At 42.1% G+C, this 21,806-nt stretch overlaps 1 protein-coding gene across 1 annotated transcript in view; it reads right to left on the reverse strand.

Annotated features, from left to right (window-relative positions):
• Nucleotides 1-19,793: 19,793 nt before the first annotated feature.
• LOC119321249 overlaps nucleotides 19,794-21,806 on the reverse strand; it is a 4,284-nt gene continuing 2,271 nt past the window's right edge. Inside the window, exon 3 of the mRNA XM_037595020.1 lies at nucleotides 19,794-20,166. Coding sequence (XP_037450917.1) covers nucleotides 19,979-20,166 — 188 coding nt within the window. The 3' untranslated portion in view covers nucleotides 19,794-19,978. The remainder of the gene's footprint in view (nucleotides 20,167-21,806) is intronic.

Genomic DNA, 21,806 nt, shown 5'->3' on the forward strand with positions numbered 1-21,806 from the left:
TTGGATCTCACTACTATCATTGCTATGCTAGTTGCTTTGTTCTATCGCTATGTTGCGCTACCTACCACTTGTTTATCAAGCCTCCCAAAGTGCCATGTCAGCCTCTAACCTTTTCACCTTCCTAGCAAACCGTTGTTTGGCTATGTTACCGCTTTTGCTTAGCCCCTCTTATATCATTGTTAGTTGCAGGTGAAGTTGAAGATTGCTCCATGTTGGAACATGATTATTTTGGGATATCACAATATCTCTTATTTAATTAATGCATCTATATACTTGGTAAAGGGTGGAAGGCTCGGCCTTATGCCTGGTTTTTTTGTTCCACTCTTGCCGCCCTAGTTTCCCTCATATCGTTGTTATGTTCCTTGATTTTGCGTCCCTAACATTGTGTGGGTTTATGGGCCCCTCTTGACAGTTCGCTTTGAATAAAACTCTTCCAGCAAGGCCCAACATTGGTTTTAACAATTTCCATAACAATACTTAACTAAATAATTAATTGGCATAGGGCATCCTGAACCCGAGGATTTTTTTTCTACATAGCAGGGAGGGGCCAGCGCTGATGGTGTTGGTCCCAAATAGGCAGACTACGGGGCCACCACGGGGAAACCCGAGGATCTGGTTTTACTCGTAGGCTGACCTATCCGGACGTGGCTTGAGACGAGATACGCGTGGCTACTATCAGGGTGTCGACACGCCGAGAGGCTTTGCTAGATTAGTTTTACCATTGTCAAAATGTCTTGTGCACCGGGACCCCGAGTCTGATTGGATGTCCCGCGATGGAGGATTGTCTCTGTGGATCATGAGCTTATAATGGGCTAAGTTGGGACACCCCTGCAGGGTTTAAACTTTCGAAAGCCGTGCTCGCGGTTATATGGTAGATGGGAATTTGTTAATATCCGGTTGTAGAGAACTTGACACCAGATTCAAACTAAAATAAACAACCGCGTGTGTAACCGTGATGGTCTCTTTTCGAGTGGGTCGAGAAGAGAACACGGTGGGGTTATGTTTGAACGTAAGTAGTTCAAGATCACTTCTTGATCATTACTAGTTTGCGAATGTTTGCGTAGCTTCTCATCTTATTCTTATACTTGTGAGTTAGCCACCATATCATGCTTAGTCGCTTGCTGCAGCCTCACCACTTATCCATTCCTTACCCATTAAGCTTTGCTAGTCTTAATACCCATGGTAGTGGGATTGCTAGTCTCAAGCTCACAGATTACTACAACAACAATTGCAGGTAGAGGTAATGCGATGATCATGACGCGTGAGTGATGCTTGCTTGCTTTGAGTTCTTCTTCTACTTCGTCGATCAGGGGATAGGTTCCAGGTCGGTAGCCTGGGTTAGCATGGTGGATGTCAGTTGAGTTTCTGTTTGTGTTTCATCCGTAGTCGGATGTTGCTCTCATGTATGTTGTTGTATTCATGTGGCATTGTATGCCTTTTGTATGTATCCCCAACTATTATGTAATGGTACGATGTAATGATATCCACCTTGCAAAAGCGTCTCCAATATGCGCTTCTATCCCTGGTGGGACCTTCGAGTCCCTTTAGGATAGGGTCGCATATTGGGCGTGACAAGTTGGTAACAGAGCCTCGACCGACCCTAGGAGCCTCCTTGATTGATCGTGTAGTTTGGCCGATGTTGAGTCTAGAAGAAAACTGTTTTGAGTCTTAGGATTATATATATCAGAGAGTTGGATTCTGTTTACTCCTCAGGCCCCTTCGTCACTCTGGTGAGGACTCCTGACGTAGATGTTTTGACTTTACTCTCCTCATTTTCACTAAAAAATTTAGGATCACGCGGGTATCTTGGGATCGTTCCGATATTGTTGTGACGAGAACATTGTTCTTGGTGCCTCCTGAAATTTAGGGGTTGTGGCAGTGTCCGGGGGAGTTGAGCTCCGAGGTGTTGTCGTCACAATTTTATCGTTGCAGTTCCGGTATACCTGAGCTTGCCGACATCGAAAATCTCTTATATGCAGTTAGTGGTGAGATAACCTCGACGCCACCCAGTACTAGGGAGGGAGTTCGGGAGTATTGCCACAGCTCGTATATCGGATGCTTTTCGAAGGTCGAGGTACACAATTTCCGGAGTTTTCTTGGTTATGTGTCGACGGATGGATACAGTTGGAGCGTAGGGCTTGTTAGTTGTGTGATATATATTGTGCCTCCCTATATCCCCAACACCAGATTGCATAACCAGAGAATTTCGGGAGTTCATAGGTGGGAATTCAAGTATCTCCTAGGATATCTTTCTGACAGATGCATGATGTGAGATTGGGGTCCAACGTCTAGCGATTCGCTTTTCACGGTCGATTTACAGTGGTCGCGAGGCGTCTTAAAGAATCCTTGGCTATGCTGATTCGGGGATGTCTCGTTTGTCATTCATGATGTCCGTTGTACGTCGTGCCCGTGGGGCCTCATCACGAACACTTTGGGCGAAATCTCTATCATATGTTTGTTTTCGGCTTATTCTGCAAGCCAAATCCTTTGTTTTTGTTTTGAGTTGTGGTATTCGAGTTGCTTCAATGCCAAATGTTGATTCCATATACCTTTTCTAAGCAGTGTTCTCATATTTCTATGTGAATAACAATCCTTCTTGATCATTGAGATTGTCATCCCAATTCTATTTCCAACCGGTGCGCTTCTATTTGAGATGATCACATCATTCTCCCCATCCGCAAGATCAATTCTAAGTTTGCTCAATGGTGTTTGTTCCATCTGTCCCAAGTTGCCTTTGTTTTTACCTCCCTTCCACCCTTTTCTTCAAGGACTCATATATCCTTAATCAAGTATCCATTTTATTGAGTGAAGTCTCTTCATTCTTTTCCTTTAATGTTTTTACCCGATGTTTCTTATGAAGATGCTAAGGGAGCTTCAAGTTTGTCATTCTTCGCTCGTTTTCTTCTACAGTGGATTAATTTCAAGCTCTCGGTGTTCATCATATCTCTTTCCTCCTTTCAAAATGCTTTCTCATGCCGGTGGACTTCTTAGTCGTTCACCTTTGTCTATTCATGTCCGGAGTGCTGAATATAACTTAGAAGATTCATGTTTCCATTCTTAATCCGTTCAAGCTATTTGGAGATTATTATCTCATTCAAGTCATTTAATTCAACTGGTGCAATCTCTCTTCAAAATTGTTTCAACGGTGTTTCTTTTGAGTGGGCCTTAACCCACGGGTCTTTTCCCAGGATCTTACTTGACTCTTCTAAATATTTTTCCGGAGCTATTCTCAAAATCTATTCAAAGTTTGAGTAAGCATAGATTCCATCAGTCATATGCCTTCTCCAAGATCACATTCAAATTCTTTTCACCTTTGAATCAACCACTCTATTCTTCATTGTTCCGGAGTGTCTCAACAATTTTGGTGGTTCATCATCGTCATTTTCAGCTTTGAAGACCGAAGAAGAGTTTCTCTAAATCTCGGCCCGTTCTCTTGAAGATTCATGGTTCTAGCTTTATGCCATCCTCTCATAATTGTTTTCGATTGTGAGAATTCTTCTCACCCATCCGGAGCAATTCAGGAGTCTTTTCAGTTTGATTCTCCGGATCCCATCATCTCAGAATTATTCATTCTCATATTTCATCTCTCGTTCTCCAAATCTTACCGGTGCATCGCTTAATTATGCTCTAGTCAGCTCGTGATCTCTTCTTTCTCTTATATCTAAATTTCCCCAAGGATCTTTCTTTGTTTTCTAGTTCTTCCCGGTGATTCGTCCCTTTGCTACGTTCATTTTCAATTCCTACCGGTGGTTCGCTGAAGAACTTATTCAAACTTGCCTATATCTCTCTTAATCCTTTCAACGAGAATAAGTAGCATGCCTATCCATTGCCTGTCATCAATTTAAGATGGCGAAGGGTAAGCATGACATAATCCTTATTCTTGTTTTCCCTCGAGATGATTTAATTCCTTCCTCTAGAGTTCATTCGTGGTATCAATTCTCGATTCAAGTTGCTCACCTTTCTTTTCCAGAGTTCCAAGTTTTCTTGGATGTATCATCACGAAGCTCTATCTAAATCATTGCAAGGCTTCAATCTTGTTCGCTTCAACCTTCAATTCTTTTATGTTATCATTTCCTGTCCGGAGTTCTTCATGGAGGCTCGACATGGTGGTTCATCAAGGATTTAATTCATTCTTGAAGTGTTCTTCAAGATTCTTGTTGGAGGAGTTCAAGCATCCTTCATCGTGCATTCCGAAGTGCAATTCCTTCTATCTTATCTTTTGAGATGGTGTTATGTCATCCTTGACAATTTCTCTTCATGTTTCATGATTCACAAGTTGTCAAGAATGAGATAATTTAAAACCATCATTTTCTCTTCGATCATGAGTTGTTTCAACCCATCATAATTTCTTCGTTGGAGTATCTTCATATAGATTTCACCTAAAAGCCTTCCATTGGGAATGTTGCTATTTGTGGTGCTTATCAATGATCCAAGTTATCTCTTTATCATCTTGGTGGAAGAAGTGTTCATCTCTTCGTCGATCTAAAGCAAGCAATTGTTTCCTTTAGTGGTCGGTCATCACCTCATAATGTTGAGATGTTTCCATAAGCCCACTACAAACTTATTCTTTTCGTTGTTGGTCTTCCAACAACTCTGCTCTAACCTTTTTGCAAGGATGCTTTCCAAATTCAGTTGTGGTAGGAGTTGTCATTTCCTTCTCTGTTCCCTTTATCCCAACGATCTAGCTTCTATTCTTTTGTTTCGGAGTCATTGTGATGCTGCGCTCTTCAGCCATCACCTCATTTTGTCAAGATCATGTTATTTTCTTGCTTATCCATTTAACCGGAGTGTTGTGTTCTCATTCAAGTTCTTTCAGCTTATCAAGTTTTGCCTCTCTTTTCAATCGGAGTGTTGTCTGAAATCCTTCTTACCCCTTGTGCCATTCTTTCAATAGTTCCGGAGGCAGTGTGTTGTTGATTTCATCAAGTATCATTCCATCTTGTCACGTTCTTGTTCAATTCCTTCGCTTTTCAGTCGGAGTGTTGTCTGAATTCTTTTGTTCTTATTCCTTCTATATCTCGTTGTAACCGGAGTGGGTTCAAAGTCTATATTGTTCCTTGAGCTCTTTGTTCTCGTCGTATTCCTTGTTGCTCTTGTCGAACGGAGTGTTGGCAGTCTCGTTCATCTCTGTTGTGTTCTTTCTTTCAAGTTTTCAACCCTTCAAGGTTCATTGGTTTCACTCGTTTGTCAAAGAAGCAACTTTGTTTTACCTTTTCCTCTTCAGTTTCTCCCCGGTGCCATCCTTAGATCTCGGGTCGAGATCTCTTGTAAGTGGAGGAGAGTTGTGACGCCCCGAGACCGACGCTCCAGAAGACTTCCAGCTATTCCATGTTTCTCGTTGTCGTCGTGTGTTTTGTTTTGTTTGTTGCATCCATCATTGCATCATGTCATCATACAGCCCTTTTTAAACCTCAGCTAAATAAATTTCATATATCGTTGATCTATTTAAATTGAGGGAATTCACATGGTGATTTCTCTTCATAACATATCCTCCCAATATTTTGGGAGCTACTATTAAATATTCCATTAACTTTGGAATCACGATAACACACTTACATTTTAAATCTCATGCCTTCCCTACTTCAAGTTTGGTCCCCAAACTTTGTCGATAATTATTTTGTCTCACATCCACGCTCCACCAAAAATCTGAACATTTTTTGACCTTCCAAACTCCCACTTCCTATTTAAACTATTTTGAATGTAATTCAAATGAGGTTGTATTCAAACCCTTCAACACGTATCTTTGCAATTTTTCTGGATCAAGACCATTTCCGTGAGCCCAGGAAAATTAACTCCATTCCCAAATTGCCTCTCTAACATCTTGTTTTCTCTCCTTTTCTTTCCTTCTATTTTCCCCTTCTGTTTTTGGAAGAGAGAGCAACCCACCAACTCTAGCCCGCAGCCCAGACTGGCCCAATTCCCCTTAAGCCCACCTAAACCACTGTTAACCCTAGCCCCGACCAATCCCAGCCCCCACGCATCTCTCTCCCCCGTCACCTCCCTCGCGCCGCCACCCCTAGTTCGATCCCCTCCTCTCGTCGATCCCCATCTTCCTCCTCGCAGCGGTGCCATCTCTCCGTCCCGCTGCTTCGACCCGATCCCCTCGTCCTTCTCCTTCGTCGCGAGCCGCCTCGACCCCTTCCTCCTGATCCCGCGCAACCCCCTCGTCGGCCAACTCCAGCCTCGCCAGCTGGCCACCAGCGAGGCCCCTCACCAGCGCCCGCCTCCCTTCCTCTCGTGACACAGCGCTTGGCCTCCTCCCTGAGCTCCTGCTCCCTTCGTTCATGGCGATGCTACCTCTTGACCACTGCGTTGGTTTTCCCCGAAGAGGAGAGGATGATGCAGTAAAGTAGCTAAGTATTTCCCTCGGTTTTTGAGAACCAAGGTATCAATCCATTAGGAGACCATGCACAAGTCCCTCGTACCTACACAAAACGATAGCTACTCGCAACCAACGCGATTAGGGGTTGGCAATCCCTTCACGGTTACTTACGAGGGTGATATCTGATAGAGATGATAAATAATATTTTTGGTATTTTTGATATATAGATGCAAAGTGAAAAGTAAAAGGCAAAGTAAAAACAAAGCAAATAATAAAGTGATAGAGATTGATATGATGAGAATAGACCCGGGGGCCATAAGTTTCACTAGTGGCTTCTCTCAAGAGCATAAGTATTCTATGGTGGGTGAACAAATTACTGTTGAGCAATTGACAGAATTGAGCATAATTATGAGTATATCTAGGTATGATCATGTATATAGGCATCACGTCCGAGACAAGTAGATCGAAACGATTCTGCATCTACTACTATTACTCCACTCATCGACCGCTATCCAGCATGCATCTAGAGTATTAAGTTAAAACAGAGTAACGCCTTAAGCAAGATGACATGATGTAGAGGGATAAATTCATGCAATATGATTAAAAAAACATCTTTTTATCCTCGATGGCAACAATACAATACGTGCCTTGCTGCCCCTACTGTCACTGGGAAAGGACACCGCAAGATTGAACCCAAAGCTAAACACTTGTCCCATTGCAAGAACTACCAATCTAGTTGGCCAAACCAAACGTTAATTCGAAGAGACTTGCAAAGATAACTCAATCATACATAAAAGAATTCAGAGAAGATTCAAATATTATTCATAGATAACCTGGATCATAAACCCACAATTCATCGGTCTCAACAAACACACCGCAAAAAAGAAGATTACATCGAATAGATCTCTACAAGAGAGGGGGAGAACATTGTATTGAGATCCAAAAAGAGAGAAGAAGCCATCTAGCTACTAGCAATGGACCCGAAGGTCTGAAGTAAACTACTCACACTTCATCGGAGAGGCTATGGTGTTGATGTAGAAGCCCTCCGTGGTAGATGCCCCCTCCGGCGGAGCTCCGGAACAGGCCCCAAGATGGGATCTTGTGGATACAGAAAGTTGCGGCGGTGGAATTAGGTTTTTGGCTCCGTATTTGATCTATCGGGGGTACGTAGGTATATGTAGGTGGAAGGAGTACGTCGGTGGAGCAATAGGGGGCCCACGAGGTAGGGGGCGCGCCCTAGGGGGGCGCCCCCCACCCTCGTGACCTCCTCGGTTACTTCTTGGAGTAGGGTCCAAGTCTCCTGGATCACGTTCGGTGAGAAAATCACGTTCTCGAAGGTTTCATTCCGTTTGGACTCCGTTAGATATTCCATTTCTTCGAAACACTGAAATAGGCAAAAACAACAATTCTGGGCTGGGCCTCCGGTTAATAGGTTAGTCCCAAAAATAATACAAAAGTGGAAAATAAAGCCCAATATAGTCCAAAATAGTAGATAAAGTAGCATGGAGCAATCAAAAATTATAGATACATTGGAGACGTATCAAGCATCCCCAAGCTTAATTCCTGCTCGTCCTCGAGTAGGTAAATGATAAAAAAGAATTTTTGATGCGGAGTGATACTTTGGCATAATTTCAATGTAAATCTTCTTAATTGTGGCATGAATATTCAGATCCGAAAGATTCAAGACAAAATTTCATATTGACATAAAAGTAATAATACTTCAAGCATACTAATCAAAGCAATCATGTCTTCTCAAAATAACATGGCTAAAGAAAGTTATCCCTGCAAAATCATATAGTCTGGCTGTTGCTCTATCTTCATCACACAAAGTATTTAATCATGCACAACCCCGATGACAAGCCAAGCAATTGTTTCATACTTTAGCAATCTCAAACTCTTTCAGCTTTCACGCAATACATGAGCGTGAGCCATGGACATAGCACTATAGGTGGAATAGAATGGTGGTTGTGGAGAAGACAAAAAGGAGAAGATAGTCTCACATCAACTAGGCGTATCAACGGGCTATGGAGACGCCCATCAATAGATATCAATGTGAGTGAGTAGGGATTGCCATGCAACGGATGCACTAGAGCTATAAGTATATGAAAGCTCAACAAAATAAACTAAGTGGGTGTGCATCCAACTTGCTTGCTCACGAAGACCTAGGGCACTTTTGAGGAAGCCCATCGTTGGAATATACAAGCCAAGTTCTATAATGAAAAATTTCCACTAGTATATGAAAGTGACAACATATGAGACTCTCTTATTATGAAGATGATGGTGCTACTTTGAAGCACAAGTGTGGTAAAAGGATAGTAGCATTGTCCCTTCTCTCTTTTTCTCTCATTTTTTTGTTTGGGCCTTTTCTCTTTTTTTATGGCCTTTCTCTTTTTTCGTCCGGAGTCTCATCCCGACTTATGGGGGAATCATAGTCTCCATCATCCTTTCCTCACTGGGACAATGCTCTAATAATGATGATCATCACACTTTTATTTTTCTTACAACTCAACAATTACAACTCGATACTTAGAACAAAATATGACTCTATATGAATGCCTCCGGCGGTGTATCGGGATGTGCAATGAATCAAGAGTGACATGTATGAAAATTATGAAGGTGGCCTTGCCACAAATTCAATGTCAACTACATGTTCATGCAAAAAGCAATATGACAATGATGGAGCGTGTCATAATAAACGGAACGGTGGAAAGTTGCATGGCAATATATCTCGGAATGGCTATGGAAATGCCATAATAGGTAGGTATGGTGGCTGTTTTAAGTAATGTATATGGTGGGTGTATGATACTGGTGAAAAGTGCGCGGTATTAGAGAGGCTAGCAAAGGCGGAAAGGTGAGAGTACGTATAATCCATGGACTCAACATTAATCATAAGAACTCATGCACTTGTTGCAAAAATTTAGAAGTCATCAAAAACCAAAGCACTACGCGCATGCTCCTAGGGGGATAGATTGGCAGGAAAAGACCATCGCTCGTCCCCGACCGCCACTCATAAGGAAGACAATCAATAAATAAAATTGTGCCCCAACTTCATCACAAAGCGGTTCACCATACGTGCATGCTACGGGAATCACAAACTTCAACACAAGCATTCTTTAAATTCATAATCACCCAACTAGCATTACTTTGATATTATCACCTTCACATCTCAAAACAATTATCAAGCATCAAACTTATCTGAGTATTCAACGCACTCAAAAGAAAGTTTCACATATCTTGAATACCAAGTATATTATCATTAAGCAAATTACCATGCTAATAACGAATCTCAAAATAATCTAAGTGAAGCATGAGAGATCAATAGTTTCTTTAAAACAAATCCACCACCGTGCTCTAAAAGATCTAAGTGAAGTACTAGAGCAAAAATTATCACGCTCAAAAGATATAAGTGAAGCACTAGAGCAAAACTATCAAGCTCAAAAGATATAAGTGAAGCACATAGAGTATTCTAGCAAATTCCAATTCATGTATGGCTCTCTCAAAAGGTGTGTACAGCAAGGATGATTGTGGTAAACTAACAAGCAAAGACACAAATTGATACAAGACGCTCCAAGCAAAACACATAACATGTGGTGAATAAAAATATAGCTCCAAGTAAATTACCAATGGAAGTAGAAGAAAGAGGGGATGCCTTCCGGGGCATCCCCAAGCATTGACTTTTTGGTGTCCTTGGATTATCTTGGGGGTGCCATGGGCATCCCCAAGCTTAGGCTCTTTCCACTCCTTGTTCCATAATCCATCAAAAGAATTCACCCAAAACTTGAAAACTTCACAACACAAAACTCAATAGAAATCTCGTGAGCTCCGTTAGTGAAAGAAAACAAAAGACTACTTCAAGGTACTGTAATGAACTCATTATTTATTTATATTGGTGTTAAACCTACTGTATTCCAACTTCTCTATGGATTATAAACTATTTTACTAGCCATAGATTCATCAAAATAAGCAAACAACATACGCAAAACAGAATCTGTCAAAAACAGAACAGTCTGTAGCAATCTGTAACTAACGCAAACTTATGGAACTCTAAAAATTCTACCAAAATAGGAAGTCCTGGAAAATTTATCTATTGAACATAAGCAAAAAGAATTAACGCAAAATCACGTTCCTGTGATTTAACAAAATTATATTCGTGCGTGCAAAGTTTCTGTTTTTCAGCAGAATCAAATCAACTATCATCGTAGGTTATCCTATAGGTTCTACTTGGCACAAACACTGACTAAAACATAAAACCACATCCAAACAGAGGCTATATGTATTATTTATTCATAAACAGAAACAAAAACAAAAAATAAAAATAAAATTGGGTTGCCTCCCAACAAGCGCTATCGTTTAACGCCCCTAGCTAGGCATAAAAGCAAGGATAGATCTAGGTTTTGCCATCTTTGGTAGGCAATCCATAAGTGGCTCTCATGATAGATTCATATGGTAATTTTATTTTCTTTCTAGGGAAGTGTTCCATGCCCTTCTTTATGGAAAATTGGAATCTAATATTCCCTTCCTTCATATCAATAATTGCAATAATCGTTCTAAGGAAAGGTCTACCAAGAATAATGGGACATGAAGGATTGCAATCTATATCGAGAACGATAAAATCTACGGGCACATAATTCCTATTTGCAACAATAATTACATCATTAATTCTTCCCATAGGCTTTTTAATAGTAGAATCCGCAAGATGCAAGTTTAGAGAGCAATCATCAAAGTCACGGAAATCTAGCAAATCACACAAAGTTTTGGGAATAGTAGAAACACTAGCACCCAAATCGCACAAAGGATGAAACTCATAATCTTTAATTTTAATTTTAATAGTAGGTTCCCACTCACATAGAGTTTTCTAGGGATAGAAACTTTCAACTCAAGTTTTTCTTCATAAGATTGCATCAAGGCATCAACAATGTGTTCGGTAAAGGCCTTATTTTGACTATAAGCATGAGGAGAATCTAGCACGGATTGCAACAAGGAAATACAACCAATCAAAGAGCAATTTTCATAATTAAATTCCTTGAGATCCAAAATAGTGGGTTTAGCAACATCTAGGTTTTTATTTCTTTCAATCCCACTTTCATCAATTTCATCATCAAGGTCTAGAAACTCCGAATTCTTAGAACGCCTTCTAGGTAAAGGAAGATCATATTCAGTTTCATCAAGATTCATATTTCAAAACAAAGATTTAATAGGGGACACATCAATAAATTTTAGATCTTCATCTTGATTTTCATATGAATTGGAAGAACACGCTTTAATAAAGGCATCTTTGGAAGCACGCATCCTAGCGGTTCTTTCCTTGCACTCATCAATGGAAATTCTCATGGCTTTGAGGGACTCATTGATATCATACTTAGGAGGAATAGATATAAGCTTTAAAGAATCAATTTCAAGAGAAATTCTATCAACGTTCCTAGCCAAATCATCAACTTTAAGCAATTTCTCTTCAACCAAAGCATTAAAATTCTTTTGTGAATTCATAAACTCTTTAACACTAATCTCAAATTCAGAGGGCATCTTATTAAAATTTCCATAAGAATTGTTGTAGGAATTTCCATAATTATTAGAAGGATTACTAGGATAAGGCCTAGGATTAAAATTTCCTCTATACGCGTTGTTTCCAAAACTATTCCTACCAACAAAATTCACATCCATAGATTCATTATTATTCTCAATCAAAGTAGACAAAGGCATATCATTGGGATCAAGAGAAGTATTTTTAGTAGCAAACATCTTCATAAGTTCATCCATCTTTTCACTCAAAACATTTATTTCTTCTATAGCATGCACTTTTTTACTAGAAGATCTTTCGGTGTGCCATCGAGAATAATTGGCCATAATATTATCAAGAAATTTTGTAGCATCCCCTAACGTAATTTCGATAAACGTGCCTCCCGCGGCCGAATCTAAAAGATTTCTAGAAGCAAAATTCAATCCGGCATAAAAATTTTGTATGATCATCCATAAATTCAAACCATGAGTAGCGCAATTGCGAAGCATCAATTTCATTCTTTCCCAAGATTGGGCAACATGCTCATGATCAAGTTGTTTAAAATTCATAATATCATTCCTAAGAGTGATGATCTTAGCGGGAGGAAAATACTTAGAGATAAAAGCATATTTGCACTTGTTCCAAGAATCAATACTATTTTTAGGCAAAGACGAAAACCAAATTTTAGCACGATATCTAAGAGAAAACGGAAATAACTTCAATTTGACAATATTGTTATCCGTATCTTTCTTCTTTTGCATATCACACAAATCAACAAAATTGTTTAGATGAGTAGCGGCATCTTCACTAGGAAGGCCGGCGAATTGTTCTTTCATAACAAGATTCAGCAAAGCGGTATTGATTTCACAAGACTCATCATTATTAAGAGGAGCAATCGGAGTACTAAGGAAATCATTATTATTGGTATTCGAGAAGTCACACAATTTGGTATTATCTTGTGCCATGGCAACAAGTAATTCAACACACAAGCAAACAAAAAGGCAAAGGGGAAAAGGCAAATGGGAAAGAGAGGAGGAGATTGGGAAAGAGAGGGTGAATAAAACGGCAAGGGTGAAGTGGGGGAGAGGAAAACGAGAGGCAAATAATGTAATGCGAGAGATAGGGATTGTGATGGGTACTTGGTATGGTTGACTTGCTTGCATGAGCCTCCTCGGCAACGGCGCCAGAAATTCTTCTTGCTACCTCTTGAGCACTGCGTTGGTTTTCCCCGAAGAGGAGAGGATGATGCAGTAAAGTAGCGTAAGTATTTCCCTCAGTTTTTGAGAACCAAGGTATCAATCCAGTAGGAGACCACGCACAAGTCCCTCGTACCTACACAAAACGATAGCTACTCGCAACCAACGCGATTAGGGGTTGTCAATGCCTTCACGGTCACTTACGAGGGTGAGATCTGATAGAGATGATAAATAATATTTTTGGTATTTTTGATATATAGATGCAAAGTGAAAAGTAAAAGGCAAAGTAAAAACAAAGAAAATAATAAAGTGATAGAGATTGATACGATGAGAATAGACCCGGGGGCCATAGGTTTCACTAGTGGCTTCTCTCAAGAGCATAAGTATTCTACGGTGGGTGAACAAATTACTGTTGAGCAATTGACAGAATTGAGCATAATTATGAGTATATCTAGGTATGATCATGTATATAGGCATCACGTCCGAGACAAGTAGATCGAAACGATTCTGCATCTACTACTATTACTCCACTCATCGACCGCTATCCAACATGCATCTAGAGTATTAAGTTAAAACAGAGTAACGCCTTAAGCAAGATGACATGATGTAGAGGGATAAATTCATGCAATATGATAAAAAAACATCTTGTTATCCTCGATGGCAACAATACAATACGTGCCTTGCTGCCCCTGCTGTCACTGGGAAAGGACACCGCAAGATTGAACCCAAAGCTAAACACTTCTCCCATTGCAAGAACTACCAATCTAGTTGGCCAAACCAAACGGATAATTCGAAGAGACTTGCAAATATAACTCAATCATACATAAAAGAATTCAAAGAAGATTCAAATATTATTCATAGATAATCTGGATCATAAACCCACAATTCATCGGTCTCAACAAACACATCGCAAAAAAGAAGATTACATCGAATAGATCTCCACAAGAGAGGGGGGAACATTGTATTGAGATCCAAAAAGAGAGAAGAAGCCATCTAGCTACTAGCTATGGACCCGAAGGTCTGAAGTAAACTACTCACACTTCATCGGAGAGGCTATGGTGTTGATGTAGAAGCCCTCCGTGGTAGATGCCCCCTCCGGCGGAGCTCCGGAACAGGCCCCAAGATAGGATCTCGTGGATACAGAAAGTTGCGGCGGTGGAATTAGGTTTTTGGCTCCGTATTTGATCTGTCGGGGGTACGTATATATATATAGGAGGAAGGAGTACATCGGTGGAGCAACAGGGGGCCCACGAGGTAGGGGGCGCGCCCTAGGGGGGGCGCCCCCACCCTCATGACCTCCTCGGTTACTTCTTGGAGTAGGGTCCAAGTCTCCTGGATCACGTTCGGTGAGAAAATCACGTTCCCGAAGGTTTCATTCCGTTTGGACTCTGTTTGATATTCCGTTTCTGCAAAACACTAAAATAGGCAAAAAACAGCAATTCTGGGCTGGGCCTCCGGTTAATAGGTTAGTCCCAAAAATAATATAAAAGTGGAAAATAAAGCCCAATATAGTCCAAAACAGTAGATAAAGTAGCATGGAGCAATCAAAAATTATAGATACGTTGGAGACGTATCAGGCGCCGTTGCCTTGCCCGAGCCCTCTGCTCGACCAGGAGCTCGTCAACTCCGGCGCCTCTGCATCTTCCAGCCGAATGCCCGTCTCCCTCACCGCGTTCGCTCCTCCGCCATGGACTCTGTCCGCTGTATAGTTCGGCTCGGCCATCTTCCCCGCCTTTCCTATGCCGATGACCCCCCGCATCACCTCCTGGCCCCACCTCATTCATATCCACCATGGTCACTTTGGCCTTGCTCGTTGTTTTGCTCGGTCGCATTAGCCGCAGCCGCCTCCATGTTTTGTTCCTTGCGGGCACAAGACCAATGGCCCTTCGACCGCAGCATGCCTTCGTTGGGTTGTCTCCACAAGGCCCCTTTTCGAATCACTGCCAAGGCCAAGACCATTTCCGGGCACGAAGCCTCAAGTCCGAGGACTATCGCGTCCGGGTTACTCGCCAAGTACACCTTCGTCAAGACCGTTGCCCGAACCAGCACCCTTCGCGTGGATTGCGTCAAGTACCAGTACTCTCGACCGTTGAGGAAATCGGATTCGTCAAGTTTCTCTTCAAAACGTGAACCACCACTTCCACGACGATGTGTGTACCACTACCGTCGACCTAGAAGACCCCATGGACGTAAAGTTCCTTGCCGCGACCCCGAACATCTACGGAACATGAACGACTACTTCCTATTCGACTCGTGAACCACTACTTCCACTACCGTCGCGAGAACGTCTACTTCCCTCAATGAACTCGAACCGCTCCGAAAAAGCACGCTTCAAAGGTATAACCTCTGAGACGACCTTCCGAGAATGAATGCATGTTGTATGAGATGCTCATGTTTGAACCGTGTCCGAGTTGTCTTTGCACATTCCTCCTCGGTTGCCATGCCGCCGACACGTGGGAACCCGGTAACCGGGATCACCCCACCATCTTTTGCATGTTCCGCACATCCACATCTTCGTTTGCACCGGTCGCTCAACGAGTTATCGGAACCGGAATGTTGCATGGCATCGTTTCTGTTTTCGTCACCGTGGCACCCAATTCTTTCCGCCATGGTGACCAAGTGCTCCTTATCATCTTCATGTCCACATTTTCATAAAAAATGCATAAAACTTGTATATATCATCCGCATCATGATAACAACATTTAAAATGTTTAAAATTGTTGTTTGCATTAAATTCAAAATATGCATATGGGGGTTTTCTGGAATTGTTGTTTGTGTTCCGGCCTCATTTAAACTTGCCTAAGCATGTAGTTTTATTATGCTTCACCTCTTGCCATGTTTACAACATTTAATATTGTTGGGGTACATAAACAAGAGAGAAATAAATAATTGAATGTGGCGTTCCGTCAATATGCAACTCGTTGCATATTGAGCTCCACTTAAGTTGTAGGGTTGTTTGTTTCACTTTGCCATGCTATGCACATTTAAACCGGACATGCATCATACTTATTTGTGCATCATGTCATGTTTATGCTTGTGTGTTTACCTTGTTGTTTGCTTCTTTCCGGTTGTGCTTCTTCTCGATAGTTCATGTTTCGTTGCGATCGTGAGGATTCGTTCGTCTACGCTTGGTTCGCCTTCGCCCGTTCGTCTTCGTCATGGACTCGTTCTTCTTTCTAGTGGGATTTCAGGCAAGATGACCGTCACTTTGGATATCACTACTATCGCTATGCTAGTTGCTTCGTTCTATCGCTATGTTGCGCTACCTACCACTTGTTTATCAATCCTCCCAAATTGTCATGTCAGCATCTAACATTTTCACCCTTCCTAGCAAACCGTTGGTTGGCTATGTTACCGCTTTTGCTCAGCCCCTCTTATATCATTGTTAGTTGCAGGTGAAGTTGAAGATTCCTCCATGTTGGAACATGATTATTTTGGGATATCACAATATCTCTTATTTAATTAATGCATCTATATACTTGGTAAAGGGTGGAAGGCTCGGCCTTATGCCTGGTGTTTTTGTTCTACTCTTGCCGTCCTAGTTTCTGTCATACCGGTGTTATGTTTCTTGATTTTGCGTCCCTAACATTGTGTGGGTTTATGGGCCCCTCTTGACAGTTCGCTTTGAATAAAACTCTTCCAGCAAGGCCGAACATTAGTTTTAACATTTGCCATAACAATACTTAACTAAATAATTAATTGGCATAGGGCGTCATGAACCCGAGGATTTTTTTTCTACATAGCAGGGAGGGGCCAGCGCTGATGGTGTTGGTTCCAAACAGGTAGACTGCGGGGCCACCACGGGGCAACTCAAGGATCTGATTTTACTCGCAGGCTGACCTATCCAGACGTGGCCTGAGACGAGATATGCGCGGCCACTATCAGGGTGTCGACACGCCGGGAGGCTTTGCTGGATTAGTTTTACCATTGTCGAAATGTCTTGTGCACCGGGACCCTGAGTCTGATCGGATGTCCCGCGATGGAGGATTGTCTCCGCGGATCGTGAGCTTATAATGGGCTAAGTTGGGACACCCCTGCAGGGTTTAAACTTTCGAAAGCCGTGCCCGCGGTTATGTGGCAGATGGGAATTTGTTAATATCGGGTTGTAGAGAACTTGACACCAGATTCAAACTAAAATACCCAACCGCATGTGTAACCGTGATGGTCTCTTTTCGAGTGGGTCGAGAAAAGAACACGGTGGGGTTATGTTTGAACGTAAGTAGTTCAGGATCACTTCTTGATCATTACTAGTTAGCGAACGTTTGCGTAGCTTCTCATCTTATTCTTGTACTCGTGAGTTAGTCACCATATCATGCTTAGTCGCTTGCTGCAGCCTCACCACTTATCCATTCCTTACCCATTAAGCTTTGCTAGTCTTGATACCCATGGTAGTGGGATTGCTGAGTCCTCGTGACTCATAGATTACTACAACAACAGTTGCAGGTACAGGTAATGCGATGATCATGACGCGAGAGCGATGCTTGATTGCTTTGAGTTCTTCTTCTGCTTCGTCGATCAGGGGATAGGTTCCAGGTCGGCAGCCTGGGTTAGCAGGGTGGATGTCGGTTGAGTTTCTGTTTGTGTTTCATCCGTAGTCGGATGTTGCTCTCATGTATGTTGCTTTATTCATGTGGCATTGTATGCATTTTGTGTGTATCCCCAACTATTATGCAATGGTACGATGTAATGATATCCACCTTGCAAAAGCGTCTCCAATATGCGTTTCTATCTTTGGTGGGACCTTCGAGTTTCTTTAGGATAAGGTCGCATATTGGGCATGACAGTTGTCTGAGTCGAATTTGGGTTTGGGTGCCTGTCTGTAGATGCTCTAATCTAATCGAATTTAAGACATTGTTGTACTAGACTTAATTTGCATGCTATGTATGAATGATTTGTGCTATTTTCTATCCGAACTCTGATGAATAAAAGCCGGTTTGTATGAGTTTCATCTTGTTAGTTCAAATGCAAATTGAGATGTATGCGGCTAGAATTTGATAGTGGTCTCTTGTATTCGTGTCTGCGGCCTGGTCTCAAAATTTGTGAGTCGTAGTTGAAGATGTCCTAACAGAGCGGGCGAACCAGGCAATGCGGAAAATTCCAAGAACAACTTGTTGCGCACCGACGATGACTTGATTGCCGTGATCAGTTTTGAGGTTCAACGATGATCACCTGAAAGAGGGCCTACTCGTTTATAATGGTTATGATGTAGTACTAATGTTTGGCTTTGTGACCACTCAGCTGATTTTGATAATGTGCGTTCTATCTATTTATAATGCGCAGCATGTTTTATTTGATTATTTTTACGTGTAATTAGAATTTTCCTTTCTTTACATGTACATGTTATTTTCCGAAATGACTTGAATGAATATCTTTGCTCCAAAAACTTGCAGTTCTCATTGTGAATCCTTCATGACCTAAACGATTCACTTTTCTCCCATGAATAGTTTGAATTTTAATTGAAGAATTGTGATTGGCCTGCAAAAAAAAGAACCTGTTCTTGAGAAAATGATTTTTTCATTGAAGAGAAGCAAATAAAACACTCGTAATAAAATTGGTTTTAGGTATCTAGGCCCAACCCATTGGTCACCAGCGAGCCTCTTGACTCCAGCTGTGTTAATATCTTCGTATTACCTGTGGTCTCCCTGCGGACGTCCACCCTCAAAGAGACTTCATCCGCTGCCCCAATTTTGTTAGGTCCAGGTGTTTTTCTTCTAATACGCAAAGCTCTAAAAATATTGACATATATTTTTATTTTTACCGATAAAAAGATACAAAAAGTCGACAGAGCGAAACGACCGGAAAAAGAAGTGGAGTTAAAAACGGAAATTCAATTCGCCTCCCAGGCCAAAAAGATGTCAAAAAAATCAAGACAAAATTTTATGTGTTCGTAGTCACATCCAGACGCTACCTGCAAATTTTGAGCACAACGGTCAAGCATTTTGGCCTTTGCAAAAAAAACAATTGAACCCCAAATGTCACCCACATTTTGTTTTCTTACCAACAAAACACTGCTTCTCCGATTCGCATGAAAATTGTCATGCATGCTTGCGACACTAACACGAGCATCCACAAAATTTCAGAATTTTTTGAAAACATTTTTTTTATTATTTTTCGTGTTACTGTTCACTCGAGACCATGTGCTCCCCGGAGCCAAAAATGCCCCTCCCAATTGAAAGCCGTATGGTGGTAACTGGGATTCATTTGATCAAAACTTGAGATACTGTGTCTGTGCCAAAAAAATGGGACCACTTTTCCTTTGTCAAAACGCAAACATGAACTTAAAGCATCCAATATAACACATTCACGTCTCATTTATGCTATGAAAATTAACAAGAGATATCTGCAAGAATAATGAGCGAGTGTAGTATGAATCCTTGCAGCTCAAATAGACCTAACTTGAATTCTATGAATATCTAGCTAATGGCAACTAAAACAGGAAAACTACGTGATGCATTGTATCTGGATTTCCAGGGTAAGCAGAGATTTGAGAGCATTATTAAAGTATGCACGCGATTTGAACTAATACACACATAATGGAAAGAGCTGGGAAATTAGATACTTGCAGAATTTTGTACCAGCCTGGCTAACTCTGAGGATGGAGTGCCGTCAGGGTACACTCAAGGACTTCTGTTGGGACTCTCCATCTTCTCTTCACTACTATTAATCATAATCATAATCATAATCATAATTACTACTATTAAACAATCAAACAAAAACTTTCTTACATGCATCCGCAAAACGTCCACAGCCACGTCACCCAAATCACCACCACAGGATGAAGCCCGCACAACCCCATCTAACAGCCATCATTAATTTATTCGAGATCTGGTGTGCGCTTAGCAGTTTACATAGACTGACCGTACTCCACCAGATGAAAATATGAAACTCCCCGTCCCACCTCTGCAGCCCCTCAAATCACGTTAATCTAACCATCTAACCAACTCGCAAAAAAGGAAACTCAACCTAATTGTGTCCCTCGCCCCTCTCCCTGCCTTTCATCGCCAGCCCTGCACTGCATCGACGCCTCCCTGCACGGCGACCTTGATCCCTGCATCGGATCGTCGCCGCCCTGCCCTGCATCGACGCCTCCCTGCCAGGCTCCCTCGTCGCCCTGATCAGCACCGTCGAGTGGGCGGCCGCCCCTCCTTCACCTACAATCAAATATTCACAGATCGGCCAGGCTTAATCACTACTATTAAACAATCAAACAAAAACTTTCTTACATGCACCCGCAAAACGTCCACAGCCACGTCACCCAAATCACCACCACAGGATGAAGCCCGCACAACCCCATCTAACAGCCATCATTAATTTATTCGAGATCTGGTGTGCGCTTAGCAGTTTACATAGACTGACCGTACTCCACCAGATGAAAATATGAAACTCCCCGTCCCACCTCTGCAGCCCCTCAAATCACGTTAATCTAACCATCTAACCAACTCGCAAAAAAGGAAACTCAACCTAATTGTGTCCCTCGCCCCTCTCCCTGCCTTTCATCGCCAGCCCTGCACTGCATCGACGCCTCCCTGCACGGCGACCTTGATCCCTGCATCGGATCGTCGCCGCCCTGCCCTGCATCGGATCGTCGCCGCCCTGCACTGCATCGACGCCGCCCTGCCAGGCTCCCTCGTCGCCCTGATCAGCACCGTCGAGTGGGCGGCCGCCCCTCCTTCACCTACAATCAAATATTCACAGATCGGCCAGGCTACAACAAGACTATTATGCAGCAATCTGCTCGAGTTTTGAAGCTGCAGGCAGCCCCATCAGATCGGCCAGGTATGATTTCCGCGGCCAATGGAAACCCAACTAACAAGATACAACCTCACCTTCTCTTTTTTACCAGCAAAAAGACTCAATTTTTTTTCTACTATCCGTCCGCGAGATCGCCACTGCCCAGGAGCCTGCCCCGGCACACGAGCCGCCACGCCCACCCTGAACTTCCCCTGAACCAGCCGGCCACACACAGCTGTAATTCTTCCCTGCACTTCTTCAGGTTAGACTTCCTTTGACATGTTGCAACATTACTCAGGATTAGAATTTTGAGAACAGAGTTTCTAAAAAATAAACAGTTGCACAACAGAATGCTATAAGCCGTGTATTTTACATCTCTAATTAATGGTTTTCTATGTTGAAAAATGGTGAATGCTGGGCCTAACATCCAAATTTCTAGGGTTAAGATACCCCAACTCAGCAGAATACGTGATCCATATTGCACAAACGAAGATGCTGGTTAGTTCTCTTCGAAGTTTCTTTTGGATACGTGATCCAGATTGCCGGCCGTTTTTTACTCTTTTTCTGTTCTCTTCGAAGTTTATTTTGGAAAAATACCTCTAGATCTGATTCAAAGAGGAAAAAAAATATGAATATCCTGGTTTTTTCCCTTAAGTTTCCTATAGCTGAAGTGCAACCACGCACTAACCAATTTCCCCTGTGTCATTTGTCGCGAGGCCAGCGAGTCGCATTCAGAGGACTAGAGCAGACACCAGTGACCAGTGCCAAGTGCCAGTGTTGGTTGGTGCTTTCCCTCGTGCGTGTAGGTCCCACACAACTTGGTTTGTACTCCTTATGTCTCAAAACTGTCAAAAATGCCTTATATTTTGAGACAGAGGGAGTATTTATTATGGCTTCTCTTTGCTCCCAGTTCCAATTAGGGCCCGAAATCTCTCTCGGGTTTAAGATATAAACTTCGCTCTTTTCCCCTTCGAGGTAAAAAAAGAGTTAATTTTCTTCTTCTGTGCTTGATGGTTAGTTAGTGTATGTTTCTTCGCTTGGGGTTCGGTCCAATTTCCGT

Source organism: Triticum dicoccoides, chromosome 6B (assembly GCF_002162155.2).
Source record: "Triticum dicoccoides isolate Atlit2015 ecotype Zavitan chromosome 6B, WEW_v2.0, whole genome shotgun sequence".
Lineage (NCBI taxonomy): Eukaryota > Viridiplantae > Streptophyta > Magnoliopsida > Poales > Poaceae > Triticum > Triticum dicoccoides.